The sequence below is a fragment of the Seriola aureovittata genome, chromosome 15 (genome assembly GCF_021018895.1).
Source record: "Seriola aureovittata isolate HTS-2021-v1 ecotype China chromosome 15, ASM2101889v1, whole genome shotgun sequence".
Taxonomy (NCBI): domain Eukaryota; kingdom Metazoa; phylum Chordata; class Actinopteri; order Carangiformes; family Carangidae; genus Seriola; species Seriola aureovittata.
In genome coordinates this window covers 13,529,511-13,554,026 of record NC_079378.1, presented here as the reverse complement: position 1 = coordinate 13,554,026, position 24,516 = coordinate 13,529,511, and the positions used below count along the sequence as shown (strand labels likewise).

General features: G+C 37.9%; 2 protein-coding genes and 1 long non-coding RNA gene across 3 annotated transcripts; 2 read left to right on the top strand and 1 right to left on the bottom strand.

Annotated features, from left to right (window-relative positions):
* Positions 1–1,271: 1,271 nt before the first annotated feature.
* Positions 1,272–9,977, top strand: ccdc15 (coiled-coil domain containing 15). Its single transcript, XM_056397022.1, has 10 exons — positions 1,272–1,798; positions 3,419–3,568; positions 3,936–4,064; positions 5,243–5,359; positions 5,476–5,616; positions 7,212–7,331; positions 7,421–7,524; positions 7,893–8,087; positions 9,006–9,154; positions 9,264–9,977. The coding sequence occupies exons 1-10, from the start codon at positions 1,625–1,627 to the stop codon at positions 9,311–9,313; spliced, it is 1,329 nt and encodes a 442-aa protein (XP_056252997.1). The 5' UTR covers positions 1,272–1,624; the 3' UTR covers positions 9,314–9,977.
* Positions 7,346–11,610, bottom strand: LOC130182258 (uncharacterized). The gene is made up of 3 exons (XR_008829696.1): positions 11,486–11,610; positions 7,838–8,043; positions 7,346–7,507 (listed from the first exon to the last, which is right to left on the bottom strand). It is a non-coding gene; the product is annotated as an uncharacterized LOC130182258 (long non-coding RNA).
* Positions 11,611–11,661: 51 nt separating this feature from the next.
* slc37a2 (solute carrier family 37 member 2) lies at positions 11,662–24,457 on the top strand. The gene is made up of 18 exons (XM_056397020.1): positions 11,662–12,271; positions 14,085–14,166; positions 14,532–14,622; positions 15,712–15,790; positions 15,882–16,017; positions 17,912–17,988; positions 19,227–19,393; positions 19,835–19,872; positions 19,956–20,105; positions 20,544–20,634; positions 20,758–20,820; positions 21,632–21,717; positions 21,842–21,890; positions 22,480–22,553; positions 22,698–22,776; positions 23,287–23,384; positions 23,577–23,641; positions 24,159–24,457. Exons 1-18 carry the CDS (start codon positions 12,213–12,215, stop codon positions 24,172–24,174), a joined length of 1,500 nt encoding a protein of 499 aa, XP_056252995.1. The 5' UTR covers positions 11,662–12,212; the 3' UTR covers positions 24,175–24,457.
* Positions 24,458–24,516: the final 59 nt, after the last annotated feature.

Below are 24,516 nucleotides of genomic sequence, written 5' to 3'. Positions count from 1 at the left end.
GTTACAAACACATCAGTGAGACACATCATTACGTTGGATGACATGCTTTGCAGATTCAACCCCACAAACTCCATCTTTCTGCTATAAACTTATTAGAGCATAAAATGTGTATCCATCTGCAGCTGAAAGAAGTCCCCAACAAATGCACTATTCATTCCTGTTTGAGTCATGTTTGCTGAAAACTAGTATCTGGCTGTTTTAGAAACATATATAGCCTCTTTGACCTGTTTTTTAAGATTTGTATGTTCAGTAGGAACAAATGGCCTGGGGTCAGAAGTCAAAAAGTGTTAAGAGATGGACCAACATTTGGTGTTTTCATGCGATTTGTCAAAAAATCCCTAAAACAAAAGTACAGAATATCACCAGCCTTATCCTTTTTAGAATGACGCACATTGAGAGTTTCCTGTCTCTGGTGTTACATTTAAATTATATGTTGTGTTAGCATCACTGATATTCAGGACTATTCAGCATAGGAATAGAAAGCATTTTATCAGTATACATACCTAATATTTCATCTGTGTCCATGTTTCTAGTCCTACTGATCTCCAGCCAGCTACAATACAGTGAGGTATTGTGGCAACAATGAGCCCAGAGTAGTACAGAGACAGTACACCTGAACAGTCTGTCTATCCCCATTCAGCTGAGTGTCAACTCTGAGGGCCATCTTTTGAGTCCACTAGTAGTTACAGTGCAGACTGTTATTACAGGTTTGCCATTGCATAAGGTTTACAAAAGGTGTAGAGCATGCACATCCAAAATACTTCAAATGTAAAGGACAAAAAATAATTATCATCAAGAAGAAACTATTAAAAAAAATACATAGAAAAAACACATTGACAAGTTCAGTGAAGCTTGTTCACACCACAGAGCCAAACTGAAGACACAACAAAGACAAACAAAAACAAAAAATTACCTAAACAAATTAACTTATAAAGACAAAAAAAAACATAACAAAAAAATTAAATAAATCAATTATGGTTGTGCTCCGTGAGAAACACCAAGTTTGTTCATTAAACTGTCTGTTTATGAGAGAAGGTTCTGATGTGACAGGCATTGATTTATAATTCTATGTGTGTTATGTTATAGTTCTGGTATCTTTAGTATTGTTCTACGATGTAGGAAATTGTCAAAATAAAGAAAAACATATAAATGGGTAGGTGTGTCCAAACTTTTGACTGGTACTGTATATGTGTTGCACTTTTTTTTCACCTACTGGCCTGTACAAAATAGTTATATGTTTATGTTTATTTATCTTTGCCCAGCCACCTCAAAAGTCAAATTCCTCGTATGTACAAACATAATTGACCTTTAAAGCTGATTCTCATTAGGCATAGTGATTTCTCACAGTATCTCCTCCTGTCCTGGTGGGGGCAGTAATGCGCCGGTGAGCTGTTTCGCCAACGCCAGAAAGTAAAAGAAGACGAAATGAGCGAAACTCAAACAGACTTGTTGACATTTACTTTGCCGAAACGAACGTGTCAGGGATTTGTCTCTTACTATCCGTTTCTTCACGTTTAAATAATTAACGAATATCGTGCACAACACAGTCGACGAAGCGAACCGAGAAGATATTTTAACTGTAAGTTAGCAGAATTTTACGTTCGTCTGGTTAGCGGGGCTAGCTATGAGTGCTAGCCGGGTTATAGCCTCGAAAAACGGCAGAAATAAATCTTCAGTTCGCCGGAGCAGGGAGCACCAAGCCTCCAAAGCTAACAAGGTGCTGGCTGAGAGGAACCAGGCGGTGGTGGCAGTGGGAGCCTGGGTGGAGAACGGACAAGACTTCCTGGAGCACCCGTGTGTAAGTTTGGGATTTAACGCTAATGCCCAGATCTAGTTTGTACTGGGTTGCCAGGCACCTCAGAGACCGTTACTGGAGATGGTCAGAAAGCCTCCAGGTTTTAGGAGGAGACGGGGTTTATTCAGTTTAACCCTTGTGTTTTGTTGACATGGGCTTTTCTTTGTTCCAGTGCTGTTTGTGTAAAAGTAATAATTGCCAAATGAGCAGTCCAGCCCGAAACTATTTTTTAAATTGATACTCCGCATTGGGGGGGAAGTGTTGAAGTGATAACCCTTCCTTTGCAAACAAAATAGGGTCATCTCAAGCTAGTCTCTACCCATACCTTTTTATAACCTCTCAAATTCAAAAGGTTGGGTATTATAAATGCTTTTGAACTGGCTGGACAATAAATTCCCTTTCAAGACTCATGTGGATTAACAAGCAAACCTGAAGGTCACAGCTGGAGTTTTGCATAGACACTTGATTATCTTTGGAAGACATACATGCAATTTACAATTATGTCTGTTCTTGACTATGGTGATATCGTTTGTATGCACTGCACTCTATCACAAGTGATACATTCCTCATTCAACATTGTATCTTATATTAAAGGACGGATCAACAGAGGGGAATTGCATTGTATTTTGTTAACAGTGGCTTCAAAAAGTATTTAGACCTCTTCACTTTTTACTCATGTTGTGGGTTTAATTTTAAGTGGATAAAATTGCCAATTTTGAAAGTTTTGATTTATTAAATATCAAAACCTGAAATGTCTAACTTACAAAAGTATTCATCTCCTATACTATGACACTCTGTGGCAGAGGTGCATCTTAATTTTCCTTGAAAAGTGTCTAGAACTTGATAGGTGTCCAACTGTGGCAAATTGAATTTATGAGACATACAGTTTACAGACACGTCCAATCTATTCTGACAGATCTCTAGAGGATCTGCCAGGGAAAATGGGATAAACTGCCCAAATCCAGGTGTGCAGAGCTTGTAGAGACTTACCCTAGAAGACTCGAAGATGTAATTGCTGATGTGGGCTCCTACAAAGAACAGAATTAAAGCTCTGAGTACTTTTCCAAATGAAAGATTTCATCTATTTATTTTTAATAAATTTGCAAAAAATCTTAGAAAGATGGTTTTAGTTTGTCACTATGGGTTGTTGAGTGTAGATTGATTGGCAACAATGGCAATTTTATCCATTTAAAATTACATCGACAACACAATAAAGGGCAGAGAATTGAATTTGACTCACTACTTTTTCAAGCGACTATTTATAAGGCCCTACTGCAAACACTACCTCATTACCTCTGATGTAATTACAGTACTTACAATGTCAGGTCACAGGCTATATTAACATCAGCTTAATCACATGTTCAAACTAAGCTGGGAAAAACTGGTTTCAGACACTAAGCCAGCTCAATTTCAAATAGAATTAGGTCAAAAAACAACTTGAAACCCCATTTTTGTAATTTTAAAATGAATGTGTCTGAAATGTGTTGCACTGTTTGTCACTATTCATAACTCTCAGGAGAAAAAGCAGGCACCTTGGAGGGGTTGAATCTGCAAAATCACATGAATTGAGACCGCTGATTGTTCTTTAAGTAGTCCTAACAGTCTTCCCATGTCTTGATTTAGGCTCTTGCTTTGTTAACTGAGGAGCTCCAGGCAGAAAGGAGGAGGGAGAATGAAGAGAGCCTTCGACGATTTCAAGATGAAGTGCGCCACCGTGTGGCACAGCGAACCCAGGGCTTCAAGAAGAGACAGCAGCCTCAAAAAGAGCCAGTGGTAAAGATAACATTATTGGGACTGATAGTTAAGTATTTATGGGATAATATTAACTCAAAAAAATCCATCAGGGGAGAGGACTGGACTGTGTTTTATGTATTTTTTTTTCTTATTAACTTATTAAACATTTAGTCTGTAAAGTGTCAGAAAATAGGCTAGTGAAAATGCCCATTACTATTTCCAAGTTCTTTCAACTGCTTTGTCCAACCAACAATCCAAAACTTAAAGATATTCAGTTTAGATTGATGTAAAACAAAGAAACGGAGCAAATACTCATATTAAAAATGATGTGGATTCAGTTTTCACATGTTGCTATTGACCCTATGTGATTGATACCTTCATTGCAAAACTGTGCTTTTATGTTCAGGTGAAACCTAACAGGAGAATCCCACAAGAACAGTATCGAGTCTGGACCCACCATGTGTCTACTGGTCAGAAGATGATGTCTGAGGGAGGTGCTGCGCGACAGAGGATGATGGAGGGGAGCTGTCAGAAGGTGAGACAGTTTTACATAGCATTGCCACTCTGAAGCATGAGTAAATAATTGAAGCTTTAGCAAATTAATATCATGTTTTGTTTACTGTTTTGATGAATGCATCTTCCAGAAAACTACTGAATATATACTTGGTTTTATCTGGTTAATATTTTTTGTTTCTTTCACTGATTTTAATTGTAGCTAACTGGTGTGCCCCACATTCACAATTCAAAGGTAGAGCTGAACATTATGGCTGAAATCAATATCACAATATACACCAAGTGGCAAAAAGCATACGGGCACATGTACCTTTGCTTACTTTTATCTTTGTGGCAACAGTTTGGGGAAGCCTCTTTCTTTTGTTAACATGACAATGACCCTGTGCACAACCTCAGAAAGAAATGCTTTTCTCAGTTCGATGTGAAAGAACAAAGCACAAAGCCCTGACCTCAGCCCCATTCAGCACCTCCGGGATGAGCTTTATCACCCAACATCACTTTTTGACCTCAATAGTGCTTTTGGTGTCTGAATGGAAGCAAATCCTTGCAGTAAGGTTGAATAGTATAGCAGACAGACTGAAACCAAAAGAGTAGAAGGGGTTACTGTATAGCAGCAAATTAATGCCTGTGCTTTTAGAAACATATGTTTAGCTATCGCATATAGGTGTAATGTTTGGCTGATAAATAACCATAAATTGCATCTCACAAATGTTAAAGATATATTTGGTAATTAGAAACATTGCATAATTTATCCTCCAGAGAGCACAGTGCAAACTTTTTGATAACCAGATTTGAGAGATATTTATCAGAATGTTTAGTTTACATTATGAATTTATTTTATTAAGTTAATATCAGGTGATGTTATCACATAAAAAAAAAATGTAACATAGAAATATTGTTTTCAGCTCCAAACATCTAGTATTGTGGTCGCTCCCTTATTTTTTGTTGTGGATTAAAGGCTGCCCAGGGACTGAGAGAGACTGCTAAGGATCATGCTGCAGGCTCACACATGTCCTCTATCATCCCCTTGTGATGTACACTCAACCTTGTGTGGTCTTATTTTCTTCAGTAGAGTTTATGGAACTCTGCAGTGTGTGCTCTTTTTTGCAGTGAGAATGATTCCATTGTTTCCTTGTGTGAGTGATAAAATAATGTGACAGTGATTAATCTGGAGGCTTATTTATTTCCATCATTTTCCAGTCTAGTGAAGGCATGAGGCAGGTCAGACTCAGGCTGGCTGCCTGTCGGATGATCCCGCATGGGGAAATGATGTCAGACCTTCCTGGAGGCAAATGGAACATCTCTCCAACCAGTCATGTGAGCTTCTGTGTCTCACACTAGTTCCTCTTTTTAAAAATGTTTAGTACTTATGATGTATAATGTGTGTTGTTGCACATTCAAGGTATAAAATAATTTTCTTCTGCACCCAACAGAAAGCTGCATCTCACACACTGAGAGCAGAGCGGGAAGTGGAAGAGGAGGAGGAGGAAGATGTTCAGGGAGAGGAAGAAGAGGAAGAGGGAGATGATCATTTCTCCACCAGTCAACATGAATGTCCCCTCGTTCAACAGAAGGTTAATGAATATGCAGGATGTAGCCGTAGCACCTTTTTATTATTGTTCACTCTGTGTTCCATGTTGATGGCTTTCAGTGAGAAAACTCCCAAGGCTCATTGAAGCCAGACACTTCAAACATTTTTTGTGACGTGATAGTTGATGGGAAATCTGGCATGTAAAGAGTTAAGGAATGTCTTAAAAGCTTTGTGGTGGGAGTGCCGTGTTTCTGCTTGTGTAGTGTTTGTTTATGCCAAACATAGCATTTAGTATGGCCAAATAATAACCAAACTCAGATATTCTTCACTTGGCTCTTGTCAACTCATAAACCCAAATAGTTAAAACATTATGGCTATCATTTTGCCCTAAAAAAGCTGACAGAGTCTTATTACAAGGGTGAAACTGGAGCACATAAGTTTATAGTGCGAGTTGTGACTGATGACATCATGGAAGTATACAGGGTAATGATAAATATATCTTCATAACTTCCATTTCCTTCTGACATCTTGTGATTCACAGGTCCAGTTTACTAACAGGGAACAACAACAGTGTACCGTGTAGTTTATTTCTGGCTTCATTCAGCTACACCATAACCCAGATGTAGATTGGTTGATAATGTTTAGGTGTAGTTTTTGCCAGAAAGTTGATTAACCAGATTTTAGGCCTTCCAGGAACAGTTGATTGTGAATGTATTATGAAACCTCAAAAATCAGAAGCCTGCACCTGTGAGGATTTAGTTTTAGTAAAGGGGGTGGATGGTTATTCAATTTATTCTTTTCTGATCTGTAAAATATTTGATCACATAGCAGTTTCTGCAGCTCAACTCGCTATATGTCCTGCCTACTTCACAAGGATTGGCAGATCTTAACCCCAACCATGACCATACTCATAATCCTTACCATCCATAAACTGCAGCCAAAGCATCTGGGTAAGATAAAGGAAAAGGCTGCTGATGTTCTATATATTTGTTTCTGTCAACAAATCCCACAAGAAAACCAAAACCAGCAAAATGTTAGTCAGTCTCTTAATACTTTCAGACTTTATTACATTATCTGCGGCACTCAGGCCCAAGCCCATTGGTTCTCACTGAATAAACGGCTCACAAATAGTTTCATTTTTAATAAATGTGCAGTCATTTCCCAAAACTGCTGGGCACTGTAGTTTTTAACAAACATTACTCAAACGGGAGCAAATAGTGGGGATGGAGTATTTAGAGCAGCAAGACAGTGTATGCTGAACTGACTCAAAATAAACTGTAGTGGTTGTTCATAGTCATAAAGGAACATGTAACCTTGTGCAACAGTGTGGCTCACTGATGTATTTTTTTTAAAATTGTTTTTGTACATCAATGGAGCTCAATGGCACAGAGGAATAAGCCGTATCAGGCTTTGCCTTCACAGATTATGCTTGTTAGTGGTTAGGGTTACTTCTTTTATGTGATGTTCATAAGAGAAATATGGAATATCACCAAACTTAACCTTTAACATTTACAAGATATAACAAAAAATATTTTTGATTTAAATTAGTGCAGTTTGCAGCTTGGTACAATCACACTGGTTGAAACTGGTCACCAATCAAAACCTCCTGACTCTGTTCTGACTGTGTATATGTTTCAGGTTAGTGGATGTGTGTTGTGGGATACTGACAAATCACAGCCTGATCCTGGTTTTAAGTTCAACCTTAGAGACCCACAGGTCCTGTGGCCTCTGGATGACCAAGAAGAACTGAAAAGACAAGTAAATATCAGACATCCTCATAAAGCTTTGACTTTATTTGTTGAAACTCTGTCAAACCAGATGTTAAAGATCGCATATCTCTTTTGCAGCGTCAGTCTCAGTTCCTGATGCATCGCCGTCAGTTCATGAACATTGAGAGAGAACGAGTGAAGGAGAACAAGCAGCACAGGAAACACCTGAAGAGAACAGCAAGGTGACGAGACCCCAGCATTTTCACTTCCTCTTGTCACTTTAAACAGAATGATCTCATGCCCAAAGCAGCTTGAATTCAGCTCAGTGTAATTCATTAAAACATTCAACAGTAGTGATGAGTATTACTTGATTATTATTTTGCCAAAATATGGCCCATTACTTTTTTCTGTGTGGTAATATTGCCATTCTTAAAGCTCCACCTAAAGCAGAGTATTCAGCCATATTTTAGCTGCTTATTACTGCTAATTACTCTGTGTTTGCTACATGCTTAACATACAGACTAACTACAATACTGACATATGAATGCAACTTACAAGTGACGATTCAGCCTCAGTGAAAATCTCTCAAACGTGTCTGTCTTCACTGAAGTATCAAAGCAGAGAGAGAACACATTCGTCTGGAGGAAGAGAGAAAGTTGGAGAGAGTTCGGCAGCTTGCAGATGCCAGACAGAAGCTGGAGGAGAGAGAGCTGCTAATTTTGGAACGTCTGAAGCTCGAGGAGGAGGAGAGAGTTGTGGAGCTGCAGAGGAGAAAAAAAGAGGAGAAAGGGAAAGTAGCTGGAAGGTAATTAAAGATGATTAATTTGCCAAAGCTTGAATGTGTAGTTACTGCAGTTACGCATGTGCAAAATATGATCAGACAGAATGTAACAATGCAGAAATCATTATAGTATTAAAATATTATTACTGATATTAATTTTGATTTGTAATATCTCTCTGAAAAATGCTATGAAAAGCGCTTTACAGTGCTGTAAGGGTGGTTTAGGATATGATCTGTTTGGGTCAGTTTTTTTGGGCTGGTGTGAAAGCTAACAATTGAACTCTTTACAACTGTACCAAGATTGTCTGAGAATATGGGTCTTGGGTGTGGGTTGGCTTCCCGATAGACTCTGATATAGTCTGTGGTGTGAGAAAAAAACAGTCCAAACACAGGATGTGATTTTAGCATGAATTTGAAAGCTAAACTACTATTAAATTAATTTTCTGGCCACAAACTTAAGGAAGCAATCTCTAGATCTGTATGCTATACAGGATTAGTGACCATGATAACGCGTATGTCAGCATGATTGGGGGATTTTCCTTGATACATCACGCAGTAAAATCCAACTTGTGATGAGGTTGTGTCCTACTGCTTGTATTTCACTAGATCCCCAATAAAAGGTGAGTGGAAAGAGTAAAATGTAGCAACAACATAGTAACTATCCCATTAGTATTAAGGTACAAAATACCCCTTTGTCCTGTTTATATGCCCTTACAACTATTTATATTCAATGATATATTATTACATGTTGTAGTCTTGCAGATTAATAAAGCTCATAATCTTGGTTAGCTCTTTGTTACCACAAGACAAGAAAAATACACTCATAAGGTTCAGTAAAATGCAACTGGACCAAACTACATGCACACCCTTATAAAACAGTTTAGCAGTGCTTCATGAAGCTGAAGTTGCCGTGATAAACAGGCTAATTTTAACTCCCGGCAGGTTCATTGAGGCTCTGAGAGCTCAGATGAAGGAGCGGCTGTCTCAGGAGAAACTGGAGCTTCCCCCTCTCTGCTGCTGTGCGTCCTCATTCTGGGACTCCCACCCCGACACCTGTGCTAACAACTGTGTCTTCCACAACAATCCCAAAGGTACTGCACACACTGTCACACCGCCTCACTCTCTACACACTGAGCTCTAGTGGAACTATACATGAAAACATTTAAAAACACTTCAGAGTCACATTTGTCTCTTCCACAGCATATGCCCAAGCGTTACATTCAACAATGCTGAGTTTGGATTTACGGTAAAGGAACTGCAGTGGAAATTGCCTGGAAGAAACATACTCCTTGCCGTCTGTTTAAAGTCCAACATTTTGGGAAATACAGTGTAAGTTATCAAGTCTAGAGTCAGACGAGAGGATGGATATCAGTATGATCTCTCAGTATGATCTCTAAGAGGTCCAGGTAGTGTTCAGCCTCCAGACTGAAATATGAAAAATATTTGATGGACTGCCATGAAATTTTGAAGAGGACATTACTTTTTTCCACAAGTTGAATCCAAATGACTTTGTTGATCCATTGAGTTCTCATTTTGTAATAATACCAGCAGGCTCAAATGTTCACTTATTTTGTGATTAGGAATTTGTCATTAGGTCATAATTTCTCTTTGCACAAAGCTAATTACCCGAATCAGAATAGGCCGTTTTGAAACTGTTTGACTTTGTTTAACATATATATTCTATTTTATACCACCTCACATGATGACAAATTATTTATTGATAATTAACGGAGTTGATTGTTAGCATACTAACGACATTCAATTAGTGAAGTCAAGTTTACATGATTAGTAAAACATCAGGGATGTGTTCACATGTGTGAACTTGAGACTGTGCATTGGATTTGCTGTTTATTGTGTGGAAGTTATAATCTGTTGTGGGTCATGTTAATTTAAAAAATAAAATCTATTCTGTTATCTCTTTGCTGCTGGTATCCAAATGTTGCATGTTAAATTATCATTTTATTTAGTTTTATAAGCCACCATATTATACAGTAATATCTTCCTGTAGGAGATAAATTATTATTATTTTATATAATTACATTTGTTTTCTAAATGGTTATAGTCATTTGAATTTGCATCATTTTTGATGCCGTCTCTAGTGCCATATGCTACGTTGTGATTACATGGTTGTATAGTGATTTTTGTACTCTGACTATATTTCGGTATCTTAAATGTATTTTCAGAGTGTCAATTCTTTGTCATTTCAGGTCTGTTAAAATGTAATGGTTATGGGTTGCAACAGTCGATTATCTAGTTATTACACTATTGGATGAATTGACACCCATCACAGTGAACATCAGGTCTGCTATAATTATGGTAATTTACTACTGTGTAGAAATGTGATTGGCAGTCTGTACTTACTAACATATTTCTGATAAAACTAAAAGCACAGATGATATTCACTGTGATAAAATTAACAAAAAAACATCTTTAGCCTGGAACAAAAAAAATCCAGAACTCCAAAGACATTACAAAAACATTACAGTATGCTTTGGGATATGATAGTGGTACTGTAAACTGTACATCACTTGCAGTAAATAGGCCTAAACCCAGTCAAGAGTTGCAGTGGTGGAATGTACCTAAATACATTTGCCCAATGGCTGTACTTAAGTATAGTTTTGAGCTACTTGTACTTAACTAGAGTAAGTCTTTATATATAAGATCTTTCCCATTTATATAAATGAGGTCAGGCTAAATAACAGAGACACAGTATTACACAGTACAGTTCAAAAGCACCACAAGTATTATGATTTGTTTATAATGGCTATAAGACCTGTGACACAGTGGCTCAAACTCTATTCTAAAATGTGTGGCTACCTGGCCCTGGCAGATCATACCCCTTAAGAATGAATGTTAGTACTTTGCCTTCTTAATAATAATATTGTTAAATTAATCTTTTTATTTTTCAATAACTCCCATTTCATGTGACCGATTGGTTCAAAGTCAATACATCACAAGATTTTGACGCTGTTGTTTCTATTAAAGTATTATTAATAAATAGACAGTACTAATATCTAACATTTTGGAAAAGATTTTGAACCAGTGGGTCACATAACATTGGAAGCTATTGAAAACAGATTATAAAATTTCTGTTTAAATGTTATTAATAATTAAACAAAGAACTAATATTCAATATGAAGAGCTGAGCCATCTGTGGGCCATGTAGCCACATATATCAGAATAGACTTTGAACCAATAGGTCACATGGCTTGGAAGCTGTTGTAAAAAAAAAAATCATATTCATGAAAAATATATAGGAATTGCATTTTAAAAAAATGCTATAATAAATGACTAATATCCAATTTTAAGCAGTCTGAGCTAAATTGAAAGGACTTTTTATATTGAGTCTCATGCAAGTCAGTGTGTAGGTGTTGAAAATGTACCTTGTAACATTTCAGTCATTAATTTAGACAGTAACTTACAGATGGTCCCTAAATGAATGTTATCAGGGAGGGTAGCTGAGCTCTGGTGGCCATATTCAGACTGTGACCACCGGTTGTCTGTAGGTTTGTTGGGCTGAAAGTCTGTTGGATATACATCTTTACCGCGGCGCTCCAGACTTCAGCTGTTTCCGGTACGGCGTTACGTCGGAGGGGGGGGTCACATGGCCACCGGGAGCCTCTGTCTGGAAAATCGCATGGAATAAACACGTTTCGTCTAATAATAAGTATTATTTTCTATTCATAACGGACGCCCTTTAGGCAGGACGCGTATTGCAGATGTACGGAGGTAGGCTGGCTCTCCTGAGCGGTACATATAAACTCAGCCTCCCAGTATGGAGAACTGCTGGATGTTTACGGACTGTATATCTCACCACGAAGCTAAACGGCTGCTGCTTTATTCTTCCAGCACCTAGCGTCTACTGTAGCTTCATTTATCAAACATAAAGGTCCATATTCACTCGTTACTACTAAACAAGTAAGCGTCTCTTTTTCTCCCGGGCTAGCCAGGTCTGTGTGACCCGGTTTCTGCTGTTACAAGCTGTTTATAATAACAAGCCGGTTATCTTCTCCTGTGGTTAGTTAGCTACGAGCATTCCTGCTGTGCCTTAACTGTCTCGTACTTTGTGGACATGCGTGGAACCAAACTGTGAGCGCTTCTGTGTTAAGTTTGACAGCAGGCTGTTATTGTTGCAAGTTTTGAACGAAAATGAAATCGGCTCTGGCTCCCGGCATACGACTTATCACATCGTTTTCTCGAGATAGTTGGTAAGTTTCCATTATCTTCCATTCCTATTGTTCCCTACACTTCCAAACAGCTAGTTAACGGCTGCCTCATTACAGCCGTTGGGGTTAAGAGAGCAGCTGGTGTATGTCTGTTAAGTTATCTCCCTGCTGTAAATGATTGTCTCAACCACATCGATTAACACACATTCTGCGGATTTGTAATTCGCCAGGTAAATCCAGTGGGTTCATTTTACTGGTACCTAGATTTCTATATTTCAGCTGCTTGTTTTCGCTGAGCTGTATGTTCAACTATGTTTTGCTGTGAGAATCAACTGCCACGCCAAACTCCCATTAAGAGAAAAAAATGTCATTACAGAGCTTCCTCTTTATCGGCACAGATTTGATCTTTAACGAATCGATGCAGTCGACGACAAAATTCAACATTTAAGGCATTTGGCAAGACATGGGGCACTTCGTTTTAATAACAACTTGTCACTTCACAGTACTAGCAGTGAAGTAGCCATAGGTGGGGCAAAAACGGGATTATTGAGTCGCAGTTTGGTAAATATTCTCACACATTTTATATTAGGCACAACAAAACACCGATGATCCCACAGTTGAGAAAAAGAGCCCACTCCCACCAGGAAAAGAGAAACAAATGAATGAGAAATTATAACTTGTAACTATGACTTATCAGATAGTTTGACTATTACTGCAACTAATACTTTTATTTATTATAAGGTAATCTGCCTAATTTTTTTTGTTCAATTAAATGACTTATTGTTTGGTTTATAAAGCATTAGAAAATCCCAAAAAAGTTTTTTCTTTTTTTCCCTTTTTTACCAGCACCCCAATTACACATTGATACACTTGTTATTCCTGCAATAGTCTGTACTAGTCCAGCAGTCTGTTTGTTTTAAAGTATGTTCAATAATTTGTATACTTCATAGTAATGAATAGGTTGTGTTAATTGAAACACTCTCTCACAGTGCCATGCTATGTCTTGAGTCTATGTGATAAAAAGCACAATGAAGAGCCAGAGAAAGCTGACAGTGTGGAGTCATTACACTTGGATGTGATCTATCACTCTGATCTATCACTGTTGGGAACCCTTGTACAATGAAATGCAAACCAATAAGTCATGTATTTGATAATATCGTTATATATTATGTTATTAAATGGTTAATACTGATGCAACAATGCTTAAGTAGTGTTTTTCCACTGTAGCTGGTGAAAATTGATCTAGTTTTAATGACTTGAGGCCCCCTCAAGGGTCACAGATAAATCTAAGGAGTCCTGAGATGATTAGTGGAAGAGGAAAGAAGAAAAGTACTGCAATAATTATGTAATTTATTTTGGATTTTTCTCTAGATGTTTAGAGATTAAATTGCTCCTTGGTGGAACTGAAAACATCTCATAAACATCAGAAATGTGACAGAGGGCCCCAACTAGACAGTTTTTGTAAGGGGCCACTAGCCAAAAAGGTTGAGAACCACTTGCTTTTTTTTAATAAGCTTATTATATATGTTTTTATGTAAAGTCTTTGTAATGTAACTATAGCTGTGAAATAAATGTAGTGGCATGAAAAGCACAACATTTCCCTCTTTAATGCAGTGTAGTATAAGTGTAAAGCCCTAATAAAAATGGAAATACTCAATTACGTAAGTATGTAAGACAGCAAACCTTCATGTTATTTCTTGGTCTCTTTTCACAATGTACAAAAAAATGTCAATAGTCAGTATTAAAATTGGTTATAAATACAGTATTATTAATTAAGTGATAAATTAATTATAGGTACCCATTTATGGTAGTGCAATTTTTCCACCAAATCTTTATTTCAATCTCTCTTTTGCAGGTATCGCAGTTTCATTCTTTTCCTCACCTTCCTCTTCTACACAGCCTACCATCTGTCACGGAAACCTATCAGCATTGTTAAGGTAATTGGGACAATTCAATTCCTTTTTATCTGCAGTTTTCACAGGATTTTTGCAAGAACATGAAGTGTGGGTCGAAAATGTCAAAAATGTCCATCTTCTCCTCTCCCCTAATAATAGGTGTTATCCTTTAACAGTACACTTTGTTAACAGCAGACTCAAATTATGTCAGTTAAAGTGGGCATATCTAGTCTCATCAGAGGCAATGAAATACACAATTTGTATTTTGGAAAAAGACACATCCTCAACAACTGATTTTATGACAACAAAATGTAGCACTTTCTATTATTTATATGTAGCCTATCTCTTATTGTTTTGTTTGTATTGTTTCATCTGCTTTCTTCAATGTGTTTCTTTCTGATATTCAGAGTGAACTGCACAGAAACTGCTCCACAGTCGTTCGACCAGCAGACCTTAACGTAACCAACAATGCTACCTGGTGTGACTGGGCGCCCTTTGGTAAGTCCTTTTCTTGTTGTCATCTATAGTCACTTCACTGATGTGTGTTACATGAGAACAGATCTGGGATTTGTTTGGTAATAAAAACAGTTGACTGGAAATAAAATTCCCATATATAGTAATTTAGTATATATCAGGAAATAGAGTAAAAAAGATTCTGGTGTGCTTGTCAAGTAGCCAAGTAAACACCAGTAGATTTCACTCTGGAGAAGTGACAAAAACAAGTATACTCAAAGAAGTAAGCATGAAGACCTTGATGTTTGAGAATGCTGTCATGGACACTATTCTCCTGTAATGCAATGTGTTTGGATGATAATTAGTGTATCTTTGTTGAAGTTAGTACCTTGTTGCCTGTTTCATCAGTTGCCTGGTGTCATCAGCTACATAATGTTAACTAGAGAGCTTTGTTAAGTTTTAGCAGTTAAGCTCTGTGAGACTTGCCAGCTCTCCTAGTACATGCACTATTGTTGATGAGAGATTTCCCTCTAGCATGTGTGAACTTTGACCCACTGTTACAGGTCCTGTTACTCAGGCCATTTAGACCTCTGGTCAGTTGGGTGGAGCTCTGCTGTGAATGCTACTTTAGTCCTTTATAAATCAGTTATTGCTTGGGCCTGTATGTATTGTTTATGGCATAAGTAATGAGGCTTACACACCTGTCTTAAAACCACACACACCTACACTTACATTGGATAAGACTGCAGTACTGTAAGCATTTTTGTGCACATGTACCTGACACCTTAATCCTTCAGTAAAGTTTTATAAATTGAAATCCAGTCTCTGTATCTTAAACTGACACTCAGTATCAAGGAATTACATTTGTTTATGGATTGACAAAAACACCCCAGTCCAACATATAAGCACCTGAACTAGCTAAATCTTTCACTACATATAGATTATATTTTATATATATTTTATATTAAAGTATAATAAGGAACAGTATGGGAAGGTTCTTAGTTCAGGCACAGGCTCTCCCATCACTCCAGAAACCCTGGGTTGACTCTGTGGCATTTCAGCAGACACAATTTTCCATGTTGTTGGGTGGGAAACGAGAGAAAGCTAATAGTTTTGCCTTTGTCATCTCTCTAGACCAAGACAACTATCAGACGCTGTTTGGGGTCTTGGACAACTGTTTCCTGGTTGCCTATGCCATCGGCATGTTTTTCAGGTTTGTATATGCTGTTGCTGGCTGATCTTGTTATGTTTTTGTCTGCCTGTGTGTGCTACATCGGTACTTAATCATTTTCTTGTGTTCACAGTGGGATATTTGGAGAGCGCCTGCCTTTGCGGTACTACCTGAGTTTTGGGATGCTGTCGAGTGGACTGTTCACAGCTCTGTTTGGCCTCGGCTTCTACTGGAAAATCCACTCATTAGGGTACTACGCCTTCATCCAGGTAAACACACTAAGTCCTGTGGACTTTTTGACCATTAGCAGCAATATAAAGCAATGTTTTACACATGTCCCTGTATCCCTGTCTCGTTTGTGTCATGCACACGCACGAGGATGCATATGTAGACAAATGAGCACAAGGACAACGTGATACACATTCTTGTAGCTGGATTTACTCTACTAATCCCTGGATCCACAGACTAGAAGTAACATGCAAAGAAGTGACACAAAGTAGTTGCAAAGGCAAGGAAGAAGACAGGAAGCCAGCAAACATGGCTATAAACTCTGCAGGATTTAGAATATTAAAAAAATCTCAAGGACTAACATACTGATTGTAAATATAATTTTTGTTTGTTTGTAAGAATTCTCCACAGGCCTTCTTTAAAGACCCAATCTGTATCTTTATTTACTACTGTGTTCACAAACTCTGATATGTGAACAAATCATACTGTGTCAGAAGGCCTCAATTTTCGACTGACAGCATGTTTACACCCTGTGTTTACATTTAGAAATGCAGTGTTCCTTTTCAGCTTGTACAGAATTTGGAAGATTTGATTTATAAACAACCTATCGTCCATTTTTCGAGGCAGAACTACTGCATACCACAAAATCCCATTAGCATAGAAAGAGGGAAGCACAGAGATCAACAAGGCTGTTAATTGCTAACTCATCACTAAATGTTCAGCCATACCAACACACACTATCCAGCTTTCATTGTTCACTTGACTCCATAGGAAAGGAACGTTGGTCCCTTGTGTATACACAGTCAGTTCCTCCGTACAAATGAAGGCAATGTCAGAGGAGTTTTGTTTCACATCAGTTTCCTTTTAATGTCTATTTGACTGGTAATAACCCCACCTGTACACTGAGAATCAGAGTGTGTTGCTGCTGTGACTTTATGATGGGAATCAAGCTCAGACCTCTCACCTTGCACAATCAGATTTCAGTTGTGTAAGGATTACTTCAGAAAGAAGTAAGAATCCTATTTTAGACACAGGCTACTTTCCCAATCTCTTGTAGTAAGGTTTCAGTTAATGACTATATTCCTGTTTAGTCTCTAAAATGCCCCAAGGTAATGCCTGCAAATTGCTTGTTTTCTCTAATCCACAGTCAAAAACCCAAAGATATTCAATTTACAGTTAGATAAAACGGAGAAAAGCAGCAAGGCATATTTGAGGATGAATGAAAAAATAAAGAATAAAAAAAGTATTTTCACTAGTTTGTAGTTCATAGATGCAATGCTCTTTTCTAGCTCTGAAGTGTCAGATGTGCTTCATACCATCACATGTTCCATCCCTGACGTCAAATTCCACATGTAAATTCACAACCTGTGGGGAAACTATGATTAGAAATATTACTCCTGCTATAAATAATCATTAGTCAAAGTTACACCGATTAGATCTGTAATAAGTTTGTAAGGAAAATGTTTCTCCTTGACATAAGAGAGATTAAAATCTAATATCTTGAATAGAGAGTGAAAGGACTGAAGCACCTACATGTAGCTATCAAGAAATCACTTATTTATTGTATTGATTAACAACCCTTTTGCCCAGTTACAGGTGTGATCACTGTCAGCTTTGTGGGTTGGTACAGACCTAATTTATCATCTCTTGCCTTTAAAAATGTAGGGATCTTATGGTGGCTTAGTCAGGCTTTACTCACACATAACACATGACTCACCAATGCATCATATGACTGCAGGCATGCGTCTGGGCTTATATAGGTTTGGTGTGGGAATGTTAACAACAAGCCTTGCACACTGGTCTCCTCCCATCCTCCTTTAGATGTAGAATTTGCTGTAACGATGACAATTGGCAATGACACTTAAATTGGGTTCTATGCCTTCATCCATAAATTAATACAGGCTGGTTTCCCCCTCTGTTTGCTTCACTCCGCAGGTCATGAACGGGCTGGTGCAGACCACCGGTTGGCCAGCAGTGGTGGCTTGTGTCGGCAACTGGTTTGGAAAGGGGAAGTGAGTACTGAGGCGCAGTGCTGCTGACTATGCAGTATTAGATGTCTTTTTTGTTGCTGACTGACACACATGCACATTTGTCACGTTTTGACAGCACAGTGAAACCCAGCTTTGACTGAGCTCAGACCATTCCCTCCAGTTCTATATCCTAAATCTAAACTGCCCCTTAAATATGTTGGGAAGCTCAGAAACTGGTTAGACTGGTTCTTCTCAAAGTAGAACTACAAGCACATCACAATGAGGACACTTGACTTGTAAACAACAGGCCCACACCTATCTGAACAAGCCCCACCCTGTTCACTGGCTGGTCTACAGTCATGTATTATGTTTACTTTCACAAAAGAAACCTGGTTACTGTAATGTCTATGTTTACATGAAACTGGTCAGTTTAAAAGCACACATTTTGTGTTCTGAGATTCTAAGTTACCCAGATTTATAATTATTGGGTTATTGGTTATTGGTTTTCATTCATTTCTTTAAGCTTCAAATTGTCAATCAGTTATTGATCATTAAAATAATAGTTTAATATTTTGTGAAATCCACTTATTTAGAGTGTGATGAGAAGATTGAAATCAATCTCATGTCTCTGCGTTAAGTTTGAAGCTGCAGTCTGCAGTCAGGAAGTGTTCAGCTTGGCTTAGCATAATGACTGGAAGCAAGGGGGAAAAAGCTAACCTGGCTTTGTCCTAAGGTCAGAAATACATCTAACAAACACCTCTAAAACTTTGTGATTAATACATTTTATCTTATTCTATGCAAACAAAATGTAAAACCCCAAATTTGTGTTTTTAGGAGGAGTTATGTGCTTAAACTAGTTATTGACGATTAAGGCTGTATTCACACACTTGCCCTGCGTTAAAACAATGCTACTGGCTGCGGTGGTGGAGGCGTCATAATCACAGACAGGATTTTATAACTTTTAGTTTGCGTACAAATTAAACAACTGCGATACATTGTTTTTTTTTTTAGCTCTAGAGCTCTTGGTAGGTACATAGTCAGGCTAGTTGTTTTCCCCTAGCCTCATGCTAAGCTAAACTAACATGTCCTTTCTCCAGTTCCATACTTAACACAGACATTGATATCAATCTGAATATCATTATGGGAATTAAAACAATTATGCGTATTTCCTAAATGGATGAGCTACTCCTTTAATATGACTGATGACCCAAAACCATATTTCTGAAGGAATACCTATATTCTCATTCACCTACTTTGTGTGCTTGTGTTTTGATCATCAGGCGTGGGTTCATAATGGGTGTGTGGAACTCCCACACCTCAGTGGGAAACATCCTGGGCTCCCTCATCGCAGGAGTCTTCGTCTCCTCGGCGTGGGGAATGTCCTTCATTGTCCCAGGGATCATCATCGCCTGCACTGGGATCCTGTGCTTCTTCTTCCTAGTTGAGAGTTAGTTTCTGTTCATCAGAGAAACCCACACACCACACTCCACCGCGGCAAATCACAGACACCCCTGCACTCCATGTGGGATCTTGCTTGACCTTATGTTTGTAATGGAAATCGTTTTCGGTTGCTTTAACTTTAAAGGTTTAGGTCTAACTGAGCTACAATACCATTACCTTGTTTAAAGCGAGCTAATTTAAGCTCTGTCTGTGGCCCAGTGGCAAAGGAAGAAGGCGGTGCACAACAAAATGAAGTTTGACCCTATGTATTTTCTATGAGGAGCACTTTGCTTCTAACAGCAGTGGAAAAGCTGGAAAACTAAAACTTGTCATATTCCGTGTCATGAAGCTTACATTTGCTTTTAAGTTCACCTGAATGTTGCTTTTAAGTTCTCAGTTGCTGTGGTAAGACATTTCTGAGTCCCGTCTCTTCCTCTCTGTTATTCAGAACCTGAAGACGTTAACTGCACTCCTCCTCAGCACCATGTGAGTTACATCAGAAACATTTATCTTCCTCATTAATACATAACAACACTGCCTGAACTCATGTATGTGTGTTTGTGCGTTAGAGCGAACAGGAAAGCGGCGAAGAGGAGCCTCTCCTGCAGAACTCGCCCCACGTTGACCGAACCGTCAATGGTGCCATCTCCGTTGAACCTCAGGAGGTTGCAGAGGAACACGCTGAGGCCATTAGCTTCTGTGGGGCTCTCAGTATACCTGTGAGTAAAAACAACTGTTTTAACCACGGAAATGGTTGGAATTGATTTGGTGCTGATTTTCAAAAAAGGCATTCTGAATTACTACCACAATAATTCATATTTTAAAGTTGTTTATAACCAACAAATTAATGATGATTATGTATTTATTTATTTTCAGAATTTGTACTGTACGTACAGTTTGAAAGATAAAATGCCACCATGTGTAGGGTTTGTTTACTTGTGTACTTTGGCACCCTCTGGTGGTGGTATCAGAAATGACACCATGGCATAGGGATTGTAATAACTTGCTGAAAATGATGCTGATTTAAAAAAATTGTGTAAGAATCAAGTTACTCAAATTCTTTGAATTAATTTAACTTTTCTTTACTTTTCTGCCCTGTGTGTCTTAGAAAGTTCAAAGTTCAGACAGTCATTTGTGGTATATTGTGTCTCACACAGGGAGTGATGGAGTTCTCTCTCTGTCTGCTGTTCGCCAAGCTGGTCAGCTACACTTTCCTGTACTGGCTTCCTCTCTACATTTCAAATGTTGGTCAGTGTTTACTCATACAGTTAATTTTTATCCAGTGAGCATGATATCATATAACACTTTCATCCACATCATATAAATGTATATCTTTATTTATATTTATATACATTTTATTTCTATTTTCAGCACATTTTGAGGCAAAAGAAGCAGGAGACATGTCGACACTGTTTGATGTAGGAGGAATTGTGGGTAAGCTTTGACCATTGACTGATCAGTCATATCACATAATCTGAAAGATGGAAGAAGTAGAAAAGTAGAAAAGAAAATATCTTGCATACAAAATATATATAGGATATAATAGGAATATGTGTTGGCAGCATCGTTTTTAAAATTCCTTGATTTGAATTTTATAAGCAACTGAATACCTAATGGTAAATTTAACCACCACTCAAAACTTGATGTTTACATTTGTAAACCAGTGAAATAATGTACTTAAAAAGCAATGTCTAAATTTACTTGTTCTGACTGACAGAACATTACCTAATCGGACAGATTGATTCCCTTCATGCTTGAATGCTCATCCTTAATAACTTGGATCTCGAAGTGTGAAATTTTCATCTTCAAAGTAGATGTCTGAATTTTACCAGTCCAATTTGAGAAATCTTGACGTTTCCGGCGCTAAGTTTTCAGTAGCAGATCATATATTCCCAATACCCAATTATATATTCAGTTGCTTGTAACATTAAAATTCTGATGGCATTTATTTGCTTCTATAGTCTTCAGCAAAGGCCTTTGACTAGCCAGGAGGATGTCATGGTTCCTCGTCAATATTTCTATTATCCAAATGAATCCAAGCAGACTCTCTGCCAGCTATAAGTACATGGTTCATCATGTATCATCAATCATCACCAGAGGAAAAAAATGTCTAATTAACCTCAGATCTATCTCAAATCAAGTCCCTGGATCTCGTAGGGTTGGGTCTCCTGCAGTTTTTTTATTTATCATGATCATGATGCTGTGAGGAAGATATAATGTGACTGGATATGTTTTGTGTGTACAGGGGGCATTATGGCAGGCCTTGTGTCTGACTACACGGGTGGGAGAGCGACAACTTGCTGCGTCATGTTGCTTGCTGCGGCCCCCATGGTGAGCGTCACCTCATAGAATAAATATCACAATAATTTCCAACATAATATAGACTTTATCTAGTTATCAGTGGAACATAAATTTGAATGTGTGATTTCTGCTGATTGATTTGTTCATGTTCTAGCTTTTCCTCTATAATTACATTGGACAAAGGAGCCTTGGTACTACAATCGGTAAGACTCCTTTACTGTGCTTTTTTTGTTTTTTTCATTCTAACAGCTTTACATGATGCCTTGTCAATGGCTTACATGGTTCATTTTAATGTTAAAATGTTGTTGATTGATTGCTATTTGAATACAAATAAAATGACACTGGAAATTTTTTAATTTTCATGTTGGATGGTCAAACAGGATTCAATTAAGATATATTCAGTTATAAAATTAACTCCCAATATCTCAACATACATTGACACAAAAACACACTGCTGCATATTGTCTGCACATTGCAACTATTGTCTTATATCTATTCAAAGCTGGAGCATGCCTTTTGCCAGTGACATCTCGCCAAAAACAAAGACTACCCCTGCTACCATTAGAAAAACAAAAATGACATTGTTATGAAACATTAACCTACATGGAAAGAGAGCAGATGTGCTACATCACACAGCAAATGCCATATATTTAATGAGGCAGTTGTTAATGATATCATCTAGTAACTAAATTGCTCATATTTTCTTGTTCTTATCCTTTATCTAGTTGTACCTATTATATTAGTGGTTCTGAGTTTTAGCCTTTTTACTTAGAGCTGTGTTTCCATATGTAGGTATGCTGCTGGTATGTGGAGGCCTTGTGAACGGACCGTACGCCCTCATCACTACTGCTGTATCTGCTGACCTGGTAAGCATCATGGGAAACCCTCCCGCCCTATGATCTGTAAAAACCTCTTTTGTGAAATACACATTTTCTATAATCCTACTCGCATGTAGTGGATATCAATGAACAACATAAGCAACGCTGGTTCTAATGTGTTTGTTGTAACAGGGAACACATGAGAGTCTGAGAGGAAACTCCAGGGCACTGTCAACAGTAACAGCAATTATTGACGGGACTGGTTCAATAGGTATGTGTCAAGTGTCAGAAATGTAGAGATTGATCTTGATAGCTTGTTGTTTTGGTTATTGTTGAATTTTCTGAAAGTAATATTTTAATGCTGTACCACAAACTATATTAACACTGTTTACATCATATTGGACAAATTTCACAGATATCTCAAATTTAAATGCCCAGATCCCACTAAGGAGGACTGAGAACATTTTCATTTTTGTTTAATTCAATTTGTTTTTGGGGTAATTTTGGTGATGCCACATTGGAATATTTAAATGATTTATGAAGTTACTGCTGCATAAATTGTGCACAGCCAGGTATTGATCCTGTTGCTGTGTGAGATCAATGTTTATAAAGTCAAAGAAAATTGGTCACATTCTACACTCGTTTGGTCAGTGTGAGACAGTGTCTACTGATAATGTTTTGTTGTAAATTTATTTAAAAGTCTAAAAAGTTGTGTTCTTGATGTTTCATATTAAGAGTCAACAGACAGTTGAGTGTATTAATGTTGATGTGCTCTCTGCAGGAGCTGCATTGGGTCCTCTGTTGGCTGGTCTGATCTCTCCTACTGGCTGGAACAACGTCTTCTACATGCTCATCTCTGCCGATGTCTTGGCCTGCGTGGTCAGAAACACCACTTAATCTCTTTATTCATCATTTTACAGCAAAGCTTTAAACATTAGGCTGAGATTGAGCTTTTTATCATTACTGCTTATTCCAGCCGTGTTTAGGATTGTTGAATTGTCTTGGCTCATGAAGATGATGTTCCTGTAGTGTAACGAGACCCTTACTAACGCGTTGTTTGCTTGTCCTCAGTTTTTGTCCAGGCTCGTTTACAAGGAAGCTCAGGGTTGGTGTGGACGTGCTCCCCGAGTCAGAGGGTGAGTATCACCAAGCGTTTTTGCCACAACATTGGCTTTGCTGTGTTTTTTAAAACCTTACTTTTAGTTACATTAATTTCAGGAAGTCCCTTGAGGTTAAATGTCTATTTTTCAACTGCACCCTGGCCAAGATAGCAAACCATTACAAAGACTGCAGATTTGTCGAAGCTGCAACAGCTATTAAGGATGGCATACAATAAAAACCCAGGTTAAGAAAAGATTTTACCACTGGAAAGGAAATTTCAGACACTGTTAGATCAAAGAAGTGCTTGAAATTCATCCTTTAAGGGAAGAGTTCAACAATTAAGGAAATATGCTTTATTCACTTTCTTGCAGAGAGTTTAGACTCAGAGCCTCACTTGGTAAAATAAGTATATTAACTTTACATCTGAAAGCATAGAATTTCTGACACAATCTGAACCAAACTTAAACATTATAAGCAGTGCTATTGTGTTTCATTGCATTTCATATGTCATAACAGTCAAACCAATTATAACTTTACAATGTGTTGTTGCAGGTTCAAAGAAATCTGAATTATTCACACATGCAAACTGGGCACCAAACACATAAAAGAGGGAAACAATGCTGAAACTGACCTCAACATACAGTGGACAACGTCTTTCCATTGTCGCTAAATGGAAACCAAGCCGTCAGAGGGAGATTCAAGGCACTGAACAGAAGATTGAAGCTGCCTTCCTCTTATTGTAAAACAGCGAGAAATATGTCTTTATAGAGACAAAGCTTTTTTATGACAAATCTACTCATTCTTACTTGTTTGTTTTCTTATTCGTTTATCATTAAAATGTATATACTGTGCCTTTTCTTAATTTTGTCTTTTTCTGTGTTATCCTGCATACTCACAATACTCAACAGTT